General features: G+C 43.7%; 1 protein-coding gene across 1 annotated transcript; it reads right to left on the bottom strand.

Moving 5' to 3' along the window:
- Nucleotides 1-13,431: 13,431 nt before the first annotated feature.
- On the bottom strand, nucleotides 13,432-13,794 carry LOC124651307 (pollen allergen Lol p 2-A-like). The gene has a single exon (XM_047190407.1). It carries the CDS (start codon nucleotides 13,792-13,794, stop codon nucleotides 13,432-13,434), a length of 363 nt encoding a protein of 120 aa, XP_047046363.1.
- Between the last annotated feature and the right edge of the window lie 4,957 nt (nucleotides 13,795-18,751).

The following is an 18,751-nucleotide window of genomic DNA, read 5'->3' as shown; positions in this document are numbered from 1 at the left end:
TCTTTTGCTTGCACTTCTATCAACCTTCCGGTCTTTTCACCCTTCTAGATCTCGCGTGTTTCGATTTGTCGATCTCTTTGCGGGACTTCTACCGGAAGGTCTTTTCTCGCAACCTCTATCGAGTAGGTGTATCGGGCCTACGAGGAAAAACCGGTTTGTGTGCGTGTGTGAGTTGTATCCCCACGAATTCCCCTCCGTGTTCGTCGTGTTCATCGTGTTCATCCACCTCCCCCATGAAATCCACCCAAATCCGTGAAGATCGGGCACATCCACGGGCTTAGCCCTTATCATATGGTATCAAGAGCTCTTTGGTTGCCACGGATTTGACCCCCACATCACCAATTTCGCCCAAAAAAAAATTTTCCCAAAAAATAGCCCCAAATTGGCCTTGGATCGATCTCTCGATTTGTTGAGTTATTTGTGGTTTTGTTCCAATAGAAACTTGTCTTTGGTGTTGATCTACTATTCCCCCAACTTCTCCCACCAGTTTGTGCCAATTTTCCCACGAAATCGAAGATTTTCGGGTCGAGTTTTCCGCCAAATCGACGAACGAGCGAGTGAGGCCGGCACCGCCGCCCCAAAATCGCCGGCACTCGCCGGTCAGTGCCGGCACTACCGCCGCCCAAACGCCGGCACCGCCGCTGGCCCCGAAATTTTTCACACTTTCTTCGTTTTCGTTTTGGCACTTCCCATTTGTGTTTGGTCTTCGGTTTTGAGTGCCATTTCAGCTACCACAAGCTTCCGCAACATCGACAACGACGACGGCACCCCGAGGATTCAAGCGGTTCCTTTGACACTTTCACCACCATAGCAAGTTCAAGATCGTCGGCCACCGTCATCAAGTGGTATAACTTGCTCCTAACTTGTCGCCCTAGCCTCTTTTGCGTATCTTTCCTATCGAGAGTGGCTTTCTAGTGTTGCGAAGCATTGCGCAAGCGTCCCGACCGTGAGGGTGTGCGTGTGTTGAGCAAAGCTTCGAAGCAAGCTCGTGTGAAAAGATAAGCAAAAGAAGTGTCACATACTTACATAGATAGTACTATCCTTACATAGTGAGAACAAGGAAAATACAAAAAGAGAAAAGAAAAAGTGTGTGAGTGACACCTATACACAAAAGAGTCCAAAGCTTTTAAGCAAAAGAGAGAAAAGAGAAGAGAGGCGCCTTGCGCAAATCTTGTTGCTTCTCAATTTTGCAACCAAGCCACGGTCTCTCTTGTGTTGGCGTGACACCGAGCTAGTAGTCTTCGTTAGGACCATTTTGTTCTTGCTCATTTTCCAAGTCGCGCTAACCCCATTTTGTCCCACGCGTGTGTTCCTCCTTGTGTATGCCTTTGGTGATCACCGCCTTTGACTTGTGAATTTTGGATCTTACCCACTTTTGACAATAGACTTTTCGTTTGGTTCTTCCATTTGGCTTACCACATCCATACCTAACACCATATAGAGTTTTGTTTTTGCTTTGTGTGTGTAACCGGTTGTTCCTCAACTTGATACACCCTTTCGATTTTGGTTTGCAAGTTTTGACATTCTTGGTAGTCTTTCCTAACCACCCACCACATAGTTCTTGTTTTAGTTGTAACCATGTCTAGTGGAGAAGGGAACCAACTACCGATGACGCGGCACCAACATTGGATAGCTACTCAAGCCGTCCACGCCAAGCTAAATCAATTTGAAGCCATTCTCAAGGATACCAATGTCCGCTATGAAGAAAGAGCTCAAGTGCAAAGGAATGACCTCAACAATCAAGTGCAAGACCTCAATGAGAAGATTGAAACTCAAGGCAATGAGTTGAAGGCCACACTTGCCATACAAGGTCAAGAGACAAGGGAAATGAAGACGGCGTTGGACAATATCCTCCACACACTCAACCGCCAAGAAGAGAGAAGACACCACTCAAGGTCTTCACGCTCTCATAGCTCAAGGTCAAGAGCTCCTACACCGTCTCGCCATGATTCTAATGAAGACCCACGCCACCATAATGTGGATGTCCAAGTGCTTCACCAACAAGCTCGCCTTCGACTTGTCCAAGAGCGTCAACACCTTGAAGAAGAGCGCCTTCACCAAGAGAATCTCCATGCTCAATTCCAACAAGAGCAAGAACGCCTTCGACATGATCAAGATCTAGTTCGAGCAAGGGAACAAGAGCGTCTCCGCAATGAACAACAAGCACTTGAAGAACAAGAGCGGCAACGACAAGTACAAGAAGCTCAAGCTAGAAGGCACCACCTTCATGAAGAGGAACAAAGGCAAGCGCGCCAAGAGCGCCAAATCATCAATGTTGTTCAACCACAACGCCCTCAAGGTCAAGATAATCGCCGCCATCATGATGATCGACCTCATGCAAGAAGACCACCTCCAAGGGCACGACATGAAGAATCAAGTCATCACCAAGCATCAAGTGAAGAAAGTGTGATGCCTCGACACCGCCACAACAATGATGATCAAGAAAGACCGCCTCCTCGTCAACAACATAGCAACAACAATCGAGATGCTCAAGGTCCACAACCTCAACCTCAACCTCAACCACGCCAAGACCATGGTGAAGAAAGACCACCGCCTAGACGCAATGACCGTAATGAGGAAGAAATCTTTGGGAAGCTCAAATTCACCATGCCCAAGTTCCAAGGAGCGGAAGACCCCGATGCATACTTGTCTTGGGTCCTCAAGGTTGACAAGATATTCCGCATCCACAACTTCTCCGAAGCAAAGAAAGTTGCCATGGCATCTCTTGAGTTTGAGGGATACGCAAATGTTTGGTGGGAAGAAGTGAACAAGAAGCGTGACAAGGAAGACTTAGAGCCCATTGACACATGGGAAGAGATGCAAGAAGTCATGCACAAACGCTTTGTGCCCACCCATCACAAGCGTGATCTCTTCAACAAGCTTACCCAACTCAAGCAAAGCTTCAAGTCCGTAGAGGAGTACTACAAGGAGATGCACATGACCATGATGAGCGCCAATGTGGATGAGCGAGAAGAGCAAACTATGGCAAGATTCTTGAATGGATTGAACATTCCCGTCAAGAGGATAGTGGAGTTCTTGCCTTACACCAACATGGTTGAGTTGCTTCATCAAGCTACAAGGGCCGAGCGCCAAGTGCGAGAAGACTTAGCAAGTGCCAAGACCAAGTCCTTCTTCGCCGCAAGAAATGCAACAAACACCTCCTCAAGCATCAAAAACACAAGTGCTATTACCTCCAAGGATCCTCCCAAGCAAACGAAGAGTGCCTTCAAGACAACAAGCTTCAAGCCGGAGCAATCAACTATGTCCTCCAAAGCTTCCACCGGTTCTAGTAACATCACTTGCTTCAAGTGTGGTGCTCAAGGACATAAATCCTTTGAATGCAAGAACACAAGAGTTATGATAACTCGAGATGATGGAGATGTGGAGTACTTGAGTGAAGGTGAATATGAAGCCTTGGTACAAGCCGCAACCAATCATGAAGATGATGGCTTGGAAGACCAAGAGCAAGTCCTATGTGTGCATGATGCAAGCCCATCACTTGTGGTGACCAAAGTGTTGACAACCCATGTCCTCCCCAATGAAGACCAAAGATGCAACATCTTCCAAACAAGAGCCGGAATCAATGGCAAGTCAATAAAGGTTATCATCGATGGAGGGAGTTGCCACAATCTTGCAAGCACCGAACTATGCTCCAAGCTCAACCTCACACTCCGGAAACACCCCCACCCTTACCATGTGCAATGGCTAAGTGACAATGGAAATGTCAAGATACAACACACCGTCTCCGTCTCTTTCAAGATTGGCGCCTATGAAGATACCGTTGATTGCGACGTAGTGCCCATGACGGTGTGCCACATGCTACTTGGTCGCCCTTGGCAATATGACAAAAGAGCAAGCCATGATGGCTACACAAATGCCTATAGCTTCAAGGTTGGCGACAAGACATTCATCCTACGCCCAATGACTCCTAGCCAAGTAATTGCGGACAATGCAAAGGCTCTAGCGAGGGCTAAGGAAGCTACAATCACTAGTGAGATGAGTGGTGAGAGAGTGACCCACCAAAAAGAAAGTGAGCGCCACAAGCCATATATGAGTGAGATGAAGAGTGTCCTCATAGCTACTAAGAGTGAGATGAGAGAATTGCACCACAACCCATCCACCATATTGCACTACGTGCTCATTTGCAAGGGGCCATCCTCGGAGACTAACAACTTAACAACACTTCCTTCGTCTTTGTTGTCTCTTTTGAAGGAATTCCAAGATGTCTTCCCCGACGAGCTAACTCATGGACTACCACCGCTTCGAGGGATTGAGCACCGCATCGACCTCATACCCGGCGCTCCTCTACCAAACCGCGCCGCCTACCGCACTAACCCCGAAGACACAAAGGAGATTCAACGCCAAATACAAGACCTCCTCGAAAAAGGGTATGTTCGTGAAAGCTTAAGCCCTTGTGCGGTTCCCGTGATTCTTGTGCCTAAACCGGATGAGTCGCAACGAATGTGTATGGATTGTCGCCTCATCAATGCCATTACCGTTCGCTACCGCCATCCCATTCCGCGTTTAGATGACATGCTTGATGAATTGAGTGGTGCTACGATTTTCTCTAAGATTGATTTGCGTAGTGGTTACCACCAAATTCGCATGGCAATAGGTGATGAATGGAAGACGGCATTCAAGACCAAACTTGGTCTCTATGAATGGCTTGTCATGCCATTTGGTCTTTCAAATGCTCCATCTACTTTCATGCGTCTCATGAATCACATCTTGCGACCTCTCATTGGCAAGAGTGTGGTTGTCTACTTCGATGATATTCTTATTTATAGCAAAAACCTCGAGGACCATGTGCAACATGTGAGAGAAGTCTTGTGCATCTTGCGACATGAAAAGCTTTATGCTAACCTCCCTAAATGCACATTTGCTCAAAACAAATTGGTTTTCCTTGGCTTTGTGGTTTCCGCTAATGGTATTGAAGTTGATTCTTCTAAGGTTGAGGCCATCCACAATTGGCCCACTCCTACCAATGTTGCTCAAGTCCGAAGTTTCCATGGACTTGCCGGTTTTTAGCGCCGCTTTGTGAAAGATTTTAGCACCATTGCTTGCCCTTTGAATGAGCTTACCAAGAAAAATGTTCCGTTTGTGTGGGGCAATGCCCAACAAAATGCTTTTGATGAGTTGAAGAAACGCCTTACCGAGGCACCACTCCTTGTTCTTCCAAACTTTTCCAAAACTTTTGAGATTGAGTGCAATGCAAGTGGACTCGGTATTGGTGGAGTGCTTATGCAAGATGGAAAACCCGTGGCATACTATAGCGAGAAGTTAGATGGCGCACGCCTCAACTATCCTATATATGACAAGGAACTTTACGCTTTGGTTCGTGTTCTTGAAGTTTGGCAACACTATCTTTGGCCAAAAGAGTTTATTATCCACTCCGACCATGAGTCTTTGAAATATTTGAAAAGTCAACACAATTTGAACAAAAGACATGCAAGGTGGGTTGAGTTCATTGAGTCCTTTCCATATGTGATCAAATACAAGAAGGGCAAGGACAATGTTGTGGCGGATGCTCTTTCCCGCAAACTCACCCTCTTACTCACTCGCTTGGATATTAGTGTTTTGGGTCTTGATGAAATCAAAGATTTATATGCTTCCGATGTTTTCTTTGGTCCAATCTTTGCAAAGTGTTCTAGTGAGAAGGGCATCGATGATTTCTATTTGCACCAAGGATTCTTGTTCAAGGGCAACAAACTTTGTATCCCTATGTCTTCGCTTCGCCTTTTGCTCTTACAAGAATCGCATGGTGGTGGTCTCATGGGTCACTTCGGACGAGAGAAGACATATGCCATGCTCTCGACCCACCACTATTGGCCAAGAATGTACCGCGATGTGGAACGCCTTTGCCGCCGGTGCACCACTTGCTTACAAGCTAAGTCTACCTCTAATCCCTATGGTCTTTATACGCCATTGCCTATACCTTATGCACCATGGACGGATATTAGCATGGATTTTGTACTAGGATTGCCTCGCACCAAACATGGACATGATTCAATCTTTGTGGTAGTGGATAGGTTCTCTAAGATGGCTCATTTCATACCTTGCCATAAGAGTGATGATGCTTCACACATTGCTTCGTTGTTTTTCAGGGAAATTGTTCGCTTACATGGAGTACCGCAAAGCATTGTGTCGGATCGAGACGTCAAGTTCATGAGTTATCTTTGGAAGTCGCTCATGGCCAAGTTTGGAGTGAAGCTCTTATTCTCATCATCCTCGCACCCGCAAACGGACGGCCAAACGGAAGTGGTCAATCGAAGCCTCTCCACCCTTCTACGCATCCTCGTGAAGAAAAACTTGAAGTCATGGGAGGAATGCATTCCACACGCGGAGTTCGCCTACAACCGGGCCAAGCACTCGACTACATCAAGGAGTCCCTTCATGGTCGTCTACGGGTTTGAGCCGCTCACGGCACTCGACATGCTCCCGCTCCCCCTTCATGAGCGGATCAACATGGACTTCGACAAGCGCACCGCCGCCGTCAAGAAACTTCATGAAGAAACAAGAGCTACCATTCAAGAACATGTGCTTCATCAAGCTACCCGCCTCAACGCCAAGAAGAAGGAACGCATATTTCAAGAAGGCGACCTCGTTTGGATCCACCTCCGGAAGGAAAGATTCCCTCATGACCGCAATTCGAAGCTCAAGCCAAGAGGAGATGGTCCCTTCAAGGTCTTCAAACGCATCAACAACAACACTTACGTCATCGACATCCCCACCTCCAAGTACTTGGTGAGCAACACGTTCAACGTGTCGGACTTATCGCCATATCATGAAGATGAAGAGGAGCAAGAGTCGAGGACGACTCTTTCCCAAGGGGGGGGAGATGATGCGGGGTGGCCTTCGGTCACCTCCACACCAAGACCAACAAGTCCCCCAAGTGGACCGATGACACGAGCTCGAGTCAAAGCGCTACATGATAAGGTGAACTCACTCCTCACTACCCTTGATCTCAATACCCCATTGGATGAGCTGCTACCTCGGGCCGATATGCTTTGTGTTATCGGATATGAACCTCGAGAGAAAGACATCACAGCGAGACCCGAAGATGGACAAGGAAGAAGGAGAAGAAGAGTCCCAGCCTGAAGGACGCCCCTGCTCACCCCGGCACTGCCGGCCTCAAGCCCCCGGCACTGCCGGCCTGCTCACCCCGGCACTACCGGCCTCCAGACCCCGGCACTGCCGGCCCTTCCAGCTGAAGACGCTACCAGCGGCACTGCCGGCCTGGACCCAGCGGCACTGCCGGCCCCACCGGCACTGCCGGCCCATCCTCACCGGCACTGCCAGCCCCACCCCTGTTGACTTCATCTCAACCGCCGATTTCGCATCCATGGACCAGGATAATTTATGTAATTCCGACTTTACCCCTGTACGAATCTGGGTCTATAAATACCTCACCCCTTCCTCCAAATTAGGGTTAGAGATAAACTAAGAAGAAACTTGAGCTTTGCTCTTACCCCCATGGGAAACCCTAGATCTATGATCTTGTATCCACCCGGGCTCCTTATCGACGCGTGATGATCTCTTTGGTGACTTCTACCGTTTGTTGATCTTTTGCTTGCACTTCTACCTTTTGGTCTTTTGCTTGCACTTCTATCAACCTTCCGGTCTTTTCACCCTTCTAGATCTCGCGTGTTTCGATTTGTCGATCTCTTTGCGGGACTTCTACCGGAAGGTCTTTTCTCGCAACCTCTATCGAGTAGGTGTATCGGGCCTACGAGGAAAAACCGGTTTGTGTGCGTGTGTGAGTTGTATCCCCACGAATTCCCCTCCGTGTTCGTCGTGTTCATCGTGTTCATCCACCTCCCCCACGAAATCCACCCAAATCCGTGAAGATCGGGCACATCCACGAGCTTAGCCCTTATCAACACCCATACAGAGTCACAGGTTAAGGATTTCACTATCCTTTTATCAATCATCATTGTCTGAACTCGACTATCTAAACATGATAGATGAACCATGAAGACCGTAAAGACAGTCACCAAGCCAAATAAGCGACTATACCCTGACACCTTAGTTTGAAATCCTATGTCTAACAGAAATAATCCACTGGTTTACAAAGCTGGTCGAGCTTTCAGTTACAATATTCAGGTAACCAAGCAAAATATATAACTGTAACATGACGCTTTAGCCTGGCAGTCTATGTATATAAGGGGAAAAAGCCCCCTGATTTAGAAAAAAGTTGGTCCTGTTGTGAGTCATAAGCTAAAATAAATTTGATGGTGTAGATTTTGAAAACAACATAATTCAACCAGAAAGTGGAGATCAGGTTATATAATAAACATAACTCATTCTAGCTGGAATGAAAATGAACAATACCACTTCCATTACTATCAAAAAATCTACAGGACTACCAACTGTGACACTAGAAACAAAAATCATCAGACATCAAGATAGGAAGGTGAATTTCAGACGGTATGCAGTTCATGGGCTAGCTGGTAGTGGAGTGGTTGTATGAAACTCAGAGGATATGCAGTTCCGGGCTAGCGATGGAGTGGTGGTATACCTGGGAATGAAGTGTATATAGTGAGGTCGCCCACATCAACGCCCTAATTTGGCACTTTTCAGTTTTCCCACGTACATAAAGTTATCCACATGCAGTATAGAAATAGAAATTTTTAGGAAGAAATATTCTATATTTTACTCCGAACAACAATTAGAAAAATCTAAATAAATCTAACTGCTAGGAAGAAGAAATGGCATAGGCATTCATCAAGAAAAAAGAATCATAGTAGTGTTCTTTGCCACATAGTTAGCATTTGAGATGGAACCATCCATCCTGAATATTTCATCAACAACATTATGATCTGAAACCTCTATTTCCATCAGATCGCAAATGACACAAGAGTTCTTATAATAGATACCTAAACTACTATGCAATTAGAGATTTGGAACCAGGAACCAAGAAAAAGACAGTACATATATTCATGAGATTAAATTTCTTACGCAAAGTAGAAAGTACATTAAACCCAGATTATTCTTTCTAATATGTGGTGCTCAGAACCAAGGTGATCAGAACGAAAATGTTTCCGGCTACTATATTAGTGTGAAGCATATGAAGCTAAAATTGAGCAATAATCAAGGCAGACAATAATGCTTTTGTTAGAAAACTTGGAACATGATTTTTAGGCTTTCTTGTGAAGCAAAATGAACATCAGGAAATTAATAGGAACCTAAAACTCCTTGCTGAACCACACAAAGAATCACAGTAATGCATCGCAGAGGGACACAAACCTTTTGAGCACAAAAGGTGAGCTTTGTGCATTAGCCAAAATACTTATCCATACGGAAGTTTAATAGCTCCTCCAGTACAATTTTGTTTCTCATAAGATGTTTAGGCTAACCTGAGCGCCTAGGAGATAACTCATATTCAAAATGGAAGATAGGAGAGTAAATCCAAATGCGTGCAACACACAAGCAAAAGACAGATTTCTGAACCTAGATAGATCTGTTTTAAATAACGCACCAATGGTTATAATAAGATAACAGAGCAAGAGAACACAATTTTGCATATAATAAAGAAAAAAAGCATTTCAGATTAACCAAAACAAAATCAACAAAAGAATTCCGGATTGCAAAATGTGATAATATCTTTTGAAATCTATCTACCGTCCGTAAATGAAAAAAAACATCACATAGTGCACTGTTTAAAACACATGTGTGGGATCTCAATAATCGTATAACTTCCTAAATTATCAGAAACCCGAAAAAACTATAAGCATCTTACTAAATAGAAGCAAATTCAATGCAAAACTAAGGGTATCTGTCTTACAGGCTGAAGAGCATCAAACTAAAAGCTTGTGCAGCCGTTCTCTCTCAAAAATGCAATAGGAAACTTAGGAAAGTATCTAGATAAGGAAAAATCCTGGCAATAACGATAGAAAAACTTCATTAAAAATTTTGGATTGCAATGCACTGTCACCTTTAGTTTCACACAACGTACTAACCCATTTGTTACATATATTCGGGGTGCCAATTCTTTTCTAACAAACAGAAAATTAAAATCACGTAAGGGTATAACTGTAGAAGTATTAATACAATTGAAATACCTTGTTTTGGGTATAAACACCAGTTAGCATTGATATTTCTTTTACACGCCCAGTTGTAGATTAGTTCACCGGAAGGACTATAATAGGAAAATGGCAAGGAATTTACTGAAACACCAGAATTCGTGTATTAACTAAGAGAGCCAAATAATCTGCTCAGAGATATGAAAATTTCAAAATAGAAGGACATAACAAAATCTTTAGCAAAATGGGCCAGCGGCCTCGAATGTCCTCGTCTAGCTTAGAAGCGCCACAGATACATAAATCTAAAGAATATGAGGATTTAATGTAGCATCAATAATTGAATTTGTAACACCTAAATGGAAGCAAATTCAATGCAAAACTGAGGGTACCTCTATTAAAGGCTGGAGAGCATCGAACTAAAAGATTATGCAACCGTTCTCTCTCAAAAATACAGTAGGAAACTTAGGAAAGGATCTAAGCAAAAAGCCTCGTAATAACCATATATAAAAATCCTTAAATAAATGTTTCGGATTGCAAATCACTGTCATGATAACTGGAGGTTGTCAATCTCTTTCTACCGTTAAGAATTTCATTGTTGTTGCTGCTCTCATAAATGGTCACGCAACATGCTCTTCAGCACGCACCAGTCACATAATAAGTTACATAAATAAAAATATGGGAATGGATTGAACAACCTGTGATGAACAAGAAGACCCCAACCACTTTTGCTCCACCTGCTTGGAGTCACCCAAGCCCCATGCCGCCCCTGCTATAATTCAAAAAATGGAAAGAGCCATATCTGCAGCAAAAACATGTCGATATCACACATAAAAAGGAAGAAAAATAAAAAAAAGATGCTAATGAATAAGGCGCAGCTTGCCTCTCGCTTGCCCGCCTATGGCAGACAAGCATATATGAAGAACCAATAATAATATGTAGCCAATTTTTTTAATAAGCTGGCAAAAGAAATTCATGTGTTAAGTCCATGGCTATGTATTATGCATTTTGGAAATACTATTGTGCTCAAGGAATTTTGACTCTAGTAGTGCACATCATACTAATAGAAAATAATACGACTTGGTGGTTCATCAACTTCAGCAGTGCACATACATATATTTGAGCAGGCATAAATACATTGTTTTTGGAAAGGTTCCAAGGAAGAGATATGTAAAGTGAGGATCAGGTGTAAATTCCTTAAGGGAAATTCATAGTTGTAACTAATATCCTATTTTCAATCCAACAGTAGTTATATTACAAAAGATCATAAGCATGATCATTCTCATCTGAGAGCGTCTTTTAACTTTCTCAACTTGGTCTGTAGGCGAGACGCTACCTAGTTAGCAGAAGACAGAATCAGCAGTCATGTATTGTATCTTAAAACTAAAGAATTACATAGCACATCAGAAAAAGGAGCTGATGTTCTGCTTACTCCAGAGTTGCTTCCGTGCAGGTGTCTTGTAGATGAACAAGTAGCAGGTCTAGACATTTGCCTGCACTCACTACAAGAGACCAACCACTATGGCTAGTCAGGCGTGAATTTCCAAACTTGAATAATACAGTGGAACATACCATCCTGTAATAGCGGTATAATGTAAGAAACGGTGTGTTTTTATGGAAATAATCTGGGAAGAGCAACAACAAAGTAAGAAGGTAAAGGGATCACAAGCATTGAGGCTTTCTTTACGGGGCAAACTCAATAAGTAGATATGTATATGTACAAAAGTTCCTGCAAGAAAATGTTTCAGATATATCTCTGCAAAAAACTGTTTTAGATTACAGCACACAACTATTATTTTGTCTCAAGCATCACATAACCCATGATATCTCAGGAACTTTCTCTTTTACATTTGTTAAATTTTGGAGTAAAACAGAAATTCATGGTATTTCATTTAACTGAGAATATGGTCTGATTAATCAGCATTAACTTTTCCGGTGTCAAACTTTGGTCTCTCTTTGTACACTGGTCTAAATAGGAAATGGTTGAGAGAAACTATGCTCATTTCAGTTTAGACAGTTTCTCTAACAATATTGCCTTAAATTATAGATGAAATTTAAGGAAATTAATAATTTCCTTAAATTTCCTTAAACTGGAAATTTCTGCTAACAAACCAAACAAGGATGTATACATAAGAAGAAGAAAAGAACACTACGTGTTGTGGCATCTAACCCCATGCTGCCAGCCTCTGATTCCTGTCCTTATTTGGCCATGAAAGTTGTCTCCTCACGGAAGGCCCAGCCTCTGAAGAGGAGGGTTGCCTGCTCTCTCCCCGACGACGCCGGGCCGGGCGGGCTTCACATGACCCATGGATAAAAAACGGGTTCGCGCGAGGGCCTCGTCCTGGACTACTCCACCGGTGAAAAAATGGACGGACGAGATCCACCACCAAACAATATCCAACGGCTACGAGCCTCAAATCGTTGTGAGGCCCCCTATGGGGGGCATCATATATACCTTTAGATACCTCGCTTTGTATTGTTCTCTTCTTCTGTGTGCCTCGCTTTGCTTGTTAGACGCTGGTGTCCGTTCGATCATGTTGGACGGTGGATGTAGGGGCTCAAGGCACAGCGTGCCTCGTCTTCAGCAAGGCACCTGATCTCAGTCCCTTCTGGTCATGGTGCTCAGCGAGTGACAAGCTGCGGTATACCATCGTACTTATGACCCAACATTTTTTTTCACGTTTGATCAAATCGGTTAAAAACCTAACACCAGACCGAATTATCGAGTAACTGAACTACCAGTTAATTAAAAAACCGATATAATTTCAGTTACCTTTTCTTCTTACCCGAATTAATTACCAAAAAAGAAAACAATTTTTGGTTAAAACCGAATGCACAGGCCTACCCTCGAGGAAGCCAACGAGGAGCAACGGTTCCGCATTGTCGATGTCTCCATCCAACGGCCGTCGATAGAGGAGGCGGGCTGCCGCTTCTTCGTGGAGGAGCGGTAGTGCCTCATCAAGGATGTGGTGGAATGCCGAGCTCTTTTCGCGGAGCTTCAGAGGATGCGATGGCTCGGGGGGGGGGGGGGGACAGTGAAGCGGAAAAAGGAGGGACGCGACGATGAGATGGGACAGTCGAGCGCCCTGAAGGACGGCGAGTAGGCTAGGGTAGGTAGATCAACTAGCCGCATTTTTTTAAAATACCTTTTTTTAATAAAAACAGATGGAAACTTTATGTTCCATGTTTGACCCTAACTAAGATCAAATTTACAAACCGCCATCCAAACCAATAATGTGATACCTAACCAATCTTGCATAAAGTGAACTTTTGGAGGAAATGTTCTCAACACTTACTTACCCATATTACATATAATAACCTGTATATATCCATTGCTCACGTGTAATGCAAGTAAATTGTACGAGGAAAATAAAAACTTCTGATGATGACCGATTCTCCATGGCGGATCGCTCTACTCCTCAGGCTTGTAGGTGGTGCCGACCTTGAAGTCCGCGGGCACGACATCGTCGAACACGTTCCTCATCCCCTTCTCGGACACGAAGCGGAAGTTGAATGGCCCCTTGAGCGGCTTCTCGCTCTTGATCTCCCAGACACCGTCGCCGTTCTTCTTGAGGGCCAGCCACTCGTTGGAGCCGTGCTCCTTGAGCTCCACCTCCGCCATTGAGTCGCCCTCCTTGTTGTACTTGATCGACAGCGCGAGGTTCTTTTCATCAGAGCCCTTCTCCACTGTGAACTCCACCGGGGCCGCGCACATCGCGCCGACGAACAACACCGCCAGCGCGGCCGCGGCGAGCATCCTGCTTGAGGAAGCCATCGTTGATTGTTGGTTGGTTCTTGTTTGTTGCTGTGCTGTGGACGCTTCTGACTTGTGTGACGGGTGATGGGTGATCAAGTGTGGTATTTATGGCCGGATGGGCGGCGCCCCAGCCATGTCGCTGGGGGTCTCCTACCTAGCTACGTTCCGGCCGCGCTTGTCGGAAGGGAACAGATCAGGACCACGGAGAGAGAGCCGGCCGCGCGCTTAGGCAGGACATGGTCGGTCTCATGAAAAAGAGCGAGAATAGTAGAGCAAGAGTTCTGTTAGACGAAGAGAATAGTAGAGCAAGACCCATGCATATTTAATTTGGCTGTGTAGATGCACCCATTGCGCATAAAAATCATATCTAAAAAATCGAAAATTATTTTGAGGTACATCTACACAGTCTACTATGTTTATAACAAAATTTCGCGAAGAAATAATATTTTTGTGGCATATGTAAAAAAGATAATTTTTGTGTCAAAATAGGTTTTCATGAAACTTTTTTTTTCTTTATTACATAGAACACATAAAATCTCTTTTCTCCTCCAAATTTTGTGAGCGAACATAAAATGCCCGAATGTACACCCAGGATTTTATTTTCAGAAATTTTTGACATTTCAAATTAAATTTAAAATATAAGTTCTAATAGGTGCATCTAGACCTGCAAGCTAATACACCATGTCCGACCAATGACCTTTCACGCGGATATCGTGGTGCCATTTTTATACGGGACCAGCTGTTAAACGTAGCATCCATCCCACAGTACTAGGACAATAGTATCAGCATGGATGAGGTTTATTCCGCACGTCATTATTTGGCACACTCTCTATCAGTATGAACCGAATATTTTCGCAGCTAATCTCTCATGTGCAAGAAACTTCAAACACTCTTTGTTACTTTATTCTATGTTGTTTATTACTTTCTAATCATGATTTAACACTCCTTTTGACAATTTATTTTCAGTCAATATTTACAGTCAATTCACTCAACACTACTGTCGCTTCGTGTGCAACAGAAACGCCCATCCTAAACACTTGCAAAAGCTCTTTGTTTGGATTAATATTAGAACTGAGAAAATACTTTCACAATTTGTGTGGAAACATCATGGTGCTAGTTGTTACTGATGAAGTCTGCTCCTAGGTGTTGGGGTCCTAGAATGAAATTCTTAAGCCATGTCTTTTACTCTGAACTTTTTCCTCTAGAGTTGCCACCCTAATTTTAATGGTTGAGGGCCGAGGGTGCAAAATTTGGACGGTTTTGAGTTTGGGTGAAACCAAGGCAGTAATCAAGGAAACAAAAGTGAAGTTATCCCTTAACTGAAGTGTGCATGCCATGCAACCCCACCATATGTAGTGCAACTTGAGTGTATTCATTTCTTTAAATGGCCCTAGACTACTCGGACTGGGAGACCAGTGGTTGACGATCATGTGTCGTTTTCGGGTAGTCGTTTCTTTCTTTCCTGCTGCTGGATGTTCGATTTGAGTGAAGCTAATGTACTTTTATCATCGTGATGAGATCATTAAGCACTTATACTTTTACTGTAAGTTTGCTAGATCTATATGGTCAGCCATCCAGATAGGATCTACCTTATACCCACCAGGTAGTGTTGTCAATATCTTTGGCAATTGACTCAATGGTGTGGATACTATGTTTAAACGTCTTATTAGGATGAAAACGATTGCCGTTATTTGGTCGTTGTGGCTATGTAAAAATGATAAGGTTTTCAATAATGTTTCTTTCTCTCTTATGCAGGTCATATACTGGTGCACAGCTATACTTCGTTTATGGTTGCCACGTCAGCGAGTGGAGCATCGAGACCTCTTTACGAAGGTGTCCTCACGGTTAGAGGACACGACGAGGGATATTTTTCTCAACATGGGTGGCAGCGTAATCTATGCCTGGATCCACCTAGCTAGTTGTTTTTGTATTTCGAGAATTTAAGTACTTGTCTTCGGAATTTCGGTGGACTTTTTTTAACGAATCTTTTTATACGGCTTTGTGCATCCTATCTATGCAGAGGTCGGATCTATTGCTTAAAGTAATAAAGTGCCCATTATCGAAAAAATGTACTTTGGTTATTTAGTCGTCAATGGGATCTCCGTTCCTATTGGTCCTGCTGGCAACGACCGTGTGTTTGTTGCTTTGTGTATTCTTGCGCCCAACTTCAGCATCTCCTTTCCGCATATGCTTTTCGTCCATCGCTCGTGATTTAGCCATAGGGCACAAAGTTGGGTTTGGTAGGTATGCCACTTCCTGCACGCATTATCCCATAGGTCATATCTGCAGTGTCCAAGTTGTGTTTTTTTTGGGGTTAGCTTATTCTCCTTTTTCTTTGCTGCACAACCCTCTCCTTATTTGACATGTGTTTGTATGCTTCGGGTCGGTGGACAGCCGTGATACGTCTCAAACGTATCTATAATTTCTTATGTTTCATACTACTTTTATGATGATACTCACATGTTTTATACACATTATATGTCATTATTGTGCATTTTCCGGCACTAACCTATTGACGAGATGCCGAAGAGCCAGTTGCTGTTTTCTGCTGTTTTTGGTTTCAGAAATCCTACAAAGGAAATATTCTCGGAATTGGACGAAATCAACGCCCAGGGGCCAATTTTTCCACGAAGGTTCCAGAAGACCGGAGGAGATACGAAGTGGGGCCACGGGGCACCGCCACACTAGGGCGGCGCGGCCAGGCTTGGGCCCGCGCGGCCCAAGCATGTGGGTCCCCCGTGACGCCCCCTGACCTGCCCTTCCGCCTACTTAAAGCCTTCGTCGCGAAACCCCCAGTACCGAGAGCCACGATACGGAAAACCTTACTGAGACGCTGCCGCCGCCAATCCCATCTTGGGGGATTCAGGAGATCGCCTCCGGCACCCTGCCGGAGAGGGGAATCATCTCCCGGAGGTCTCTTCATCGCCATGATCGCCTCCGGATCGATGTGTGAGTAGTCCACCCCTAGACTATGGGTCCATAGCAGTAGCTAGATGGTTGTCTTCTCCTCATTGTGCTATCATGTTAGATCTTGTGAGCTGCCTATCATGATCAAGATCATCTATTTGTAATGCTACATGTTGTGTTTGTTGGGATCCGAGGAATATTGAATACTATGTCAAGTTGATTATCAATCTATCATATATGTTGTTTATGTTCTTGCATGCTCTCCGTTGCTAGTAGAGGCTCTGGCCAAGTTGATACTTGTGACTCCAAGAGGGAGTATTTATGCTCGATAGTGGGTTCATGCCTCCATTAAATGCGGGACAGATGACGAAAGTTCTAAGGTTGTGGATGTGTTGTTGCCACTAGGGATAAAATATCGATGCTTTGTCTAAGGATATTTGTGTTGATTACATTACGCACCATACTTAATGCAATTGTCTGTTGTTTGCAACTTAATACTGGAAGGGGTTCGGATGATAACCTGAAGGTGGACTTTTTAGGCATAGATGCATGCTGGATAGCGGTCTATGTACTTTGTCATAATGCCTGATTAAATCTCATAGTACTCATCATGATATATGTATGTGCATTGTTATGCCTTCTTTATTTGTCAATTGCCCAACTGTAATTTGTTCACCCAACATCTCGTTTATCTTATGGGAGAGACACCACTAGTGAACTGTGGACCCCGGTCCAATTCTTTACATCTGAAATACAATCTACTGCAATTGTTCTTTACTGTTCTTCGCAAACAAACATCATCATCCACACTATACATCTAATCCTTTGTTTACAACAAGCCGGTGAGATTGACAACCTCACTGTTACGTTGGGGCAGAGTACTTTGATTGTGTTGTGCAGGTTCCACGTTGGCGCCGGAATCCCTGGTGTTGCGCCGCACTACACTCCGCCACCAACAACCTTCACGTGTTCCTTGACTCATACTGGTTCGATAACCTTGATTTCTTACTGAGGGAAACTTACTGCTGTGCGCATCACACCTTCCTCTTGGGGTTCCCAACGGACGTGTCGACTACACACAACAAGTAAAATTTCTGGCGCCGTTGCCGGGGAGATCAAGACACGCTGCAAGGGGGGTCTCCCACATCCAATCTCTTTACTTTGTTTTTGTCTTGCTTTACTTTATTTTATTTACTGCTTTGTTTGCTCTTATATCAAAAACACAAAAAAATAGTTGCTAGTTTTACTTTATTTACTGTTTTGTTCTCCATATTAAAAACACAAAAAAAATTAGTTACTTGCATTTACTTTATCTAGTTTGCTTTATTTACTACTGCTAAAATGGGTACTGTTGAGAATACTAAGTTGTGTGATTTCACTAGCACAAATAATAATGATTTCTTATGCACACCTATTGCTCCACCCGCTACTACAAGCAGAATTCTTTGAAATTAAACCTGCTTTACTAAATCTTGTTATGAGAGAGCAATTTTCTGGTGTTAGTTCTGATGATGTTGCTGCCCATCTTAATAATTTTGTTGAACTATGTGAAATGCAAAAGTATAAGGATGAAATTGTTTCCTTTCTCCTTAAGAGGAAGAGCTAAAGATTGGTTGCTATCTCTGCCTAGAAATAGTATTGATTCATGGACTAAATGTAAGGATGCTTTTATTGGTAGATATTATCCTCCCGCTAAATTATATCTTTGAGAAGTAGCATAATGAATTTCAAGCAATTAGATAATGAACATGTTGCTCAAGCATGGGAGAGAATGAAATCTTTGGTAAAGAATTGCCCAACCCATGGACTAACTACTTGGATGATCATCCAAACCTTTTATGCAGGACTGAATTTTTCTTCGCGGAACCTATTGGATTCAGCTGCTGGAGGTACCTTTATGTCCATCACTTTGGGGGCGGCAACAAAGCTTCTTGATGATATGATGATAAATTACTCTGAATGGCACACGGAAAGAGCTCCACAACATAAGAAGGTAAATTCTGTTGAAGAAACCTCCTCCTTGAGTGATAAGATTGATGCTAGTATGTCTATGCTTGTGAATGGTAGA

Source organism: Lolium rigidum, chromosome 5, assembly GCF_022539505.1.
Source record: "Lolium rigidum isolate FL_2022 chromosome 5, APGP_CSIRO_Lrig_0.1, whole genome shotgun sequence".
NCBI classification, from domain to species: Eukaryota; Viridiplantae; Streptophyta; class Magnoliopsida; order Poales; family Poaceae; genus Lolium; species Lolium rigidum.
This window is presented reverse-complemented; position numbering and strand designations above follow the sequence as displayed.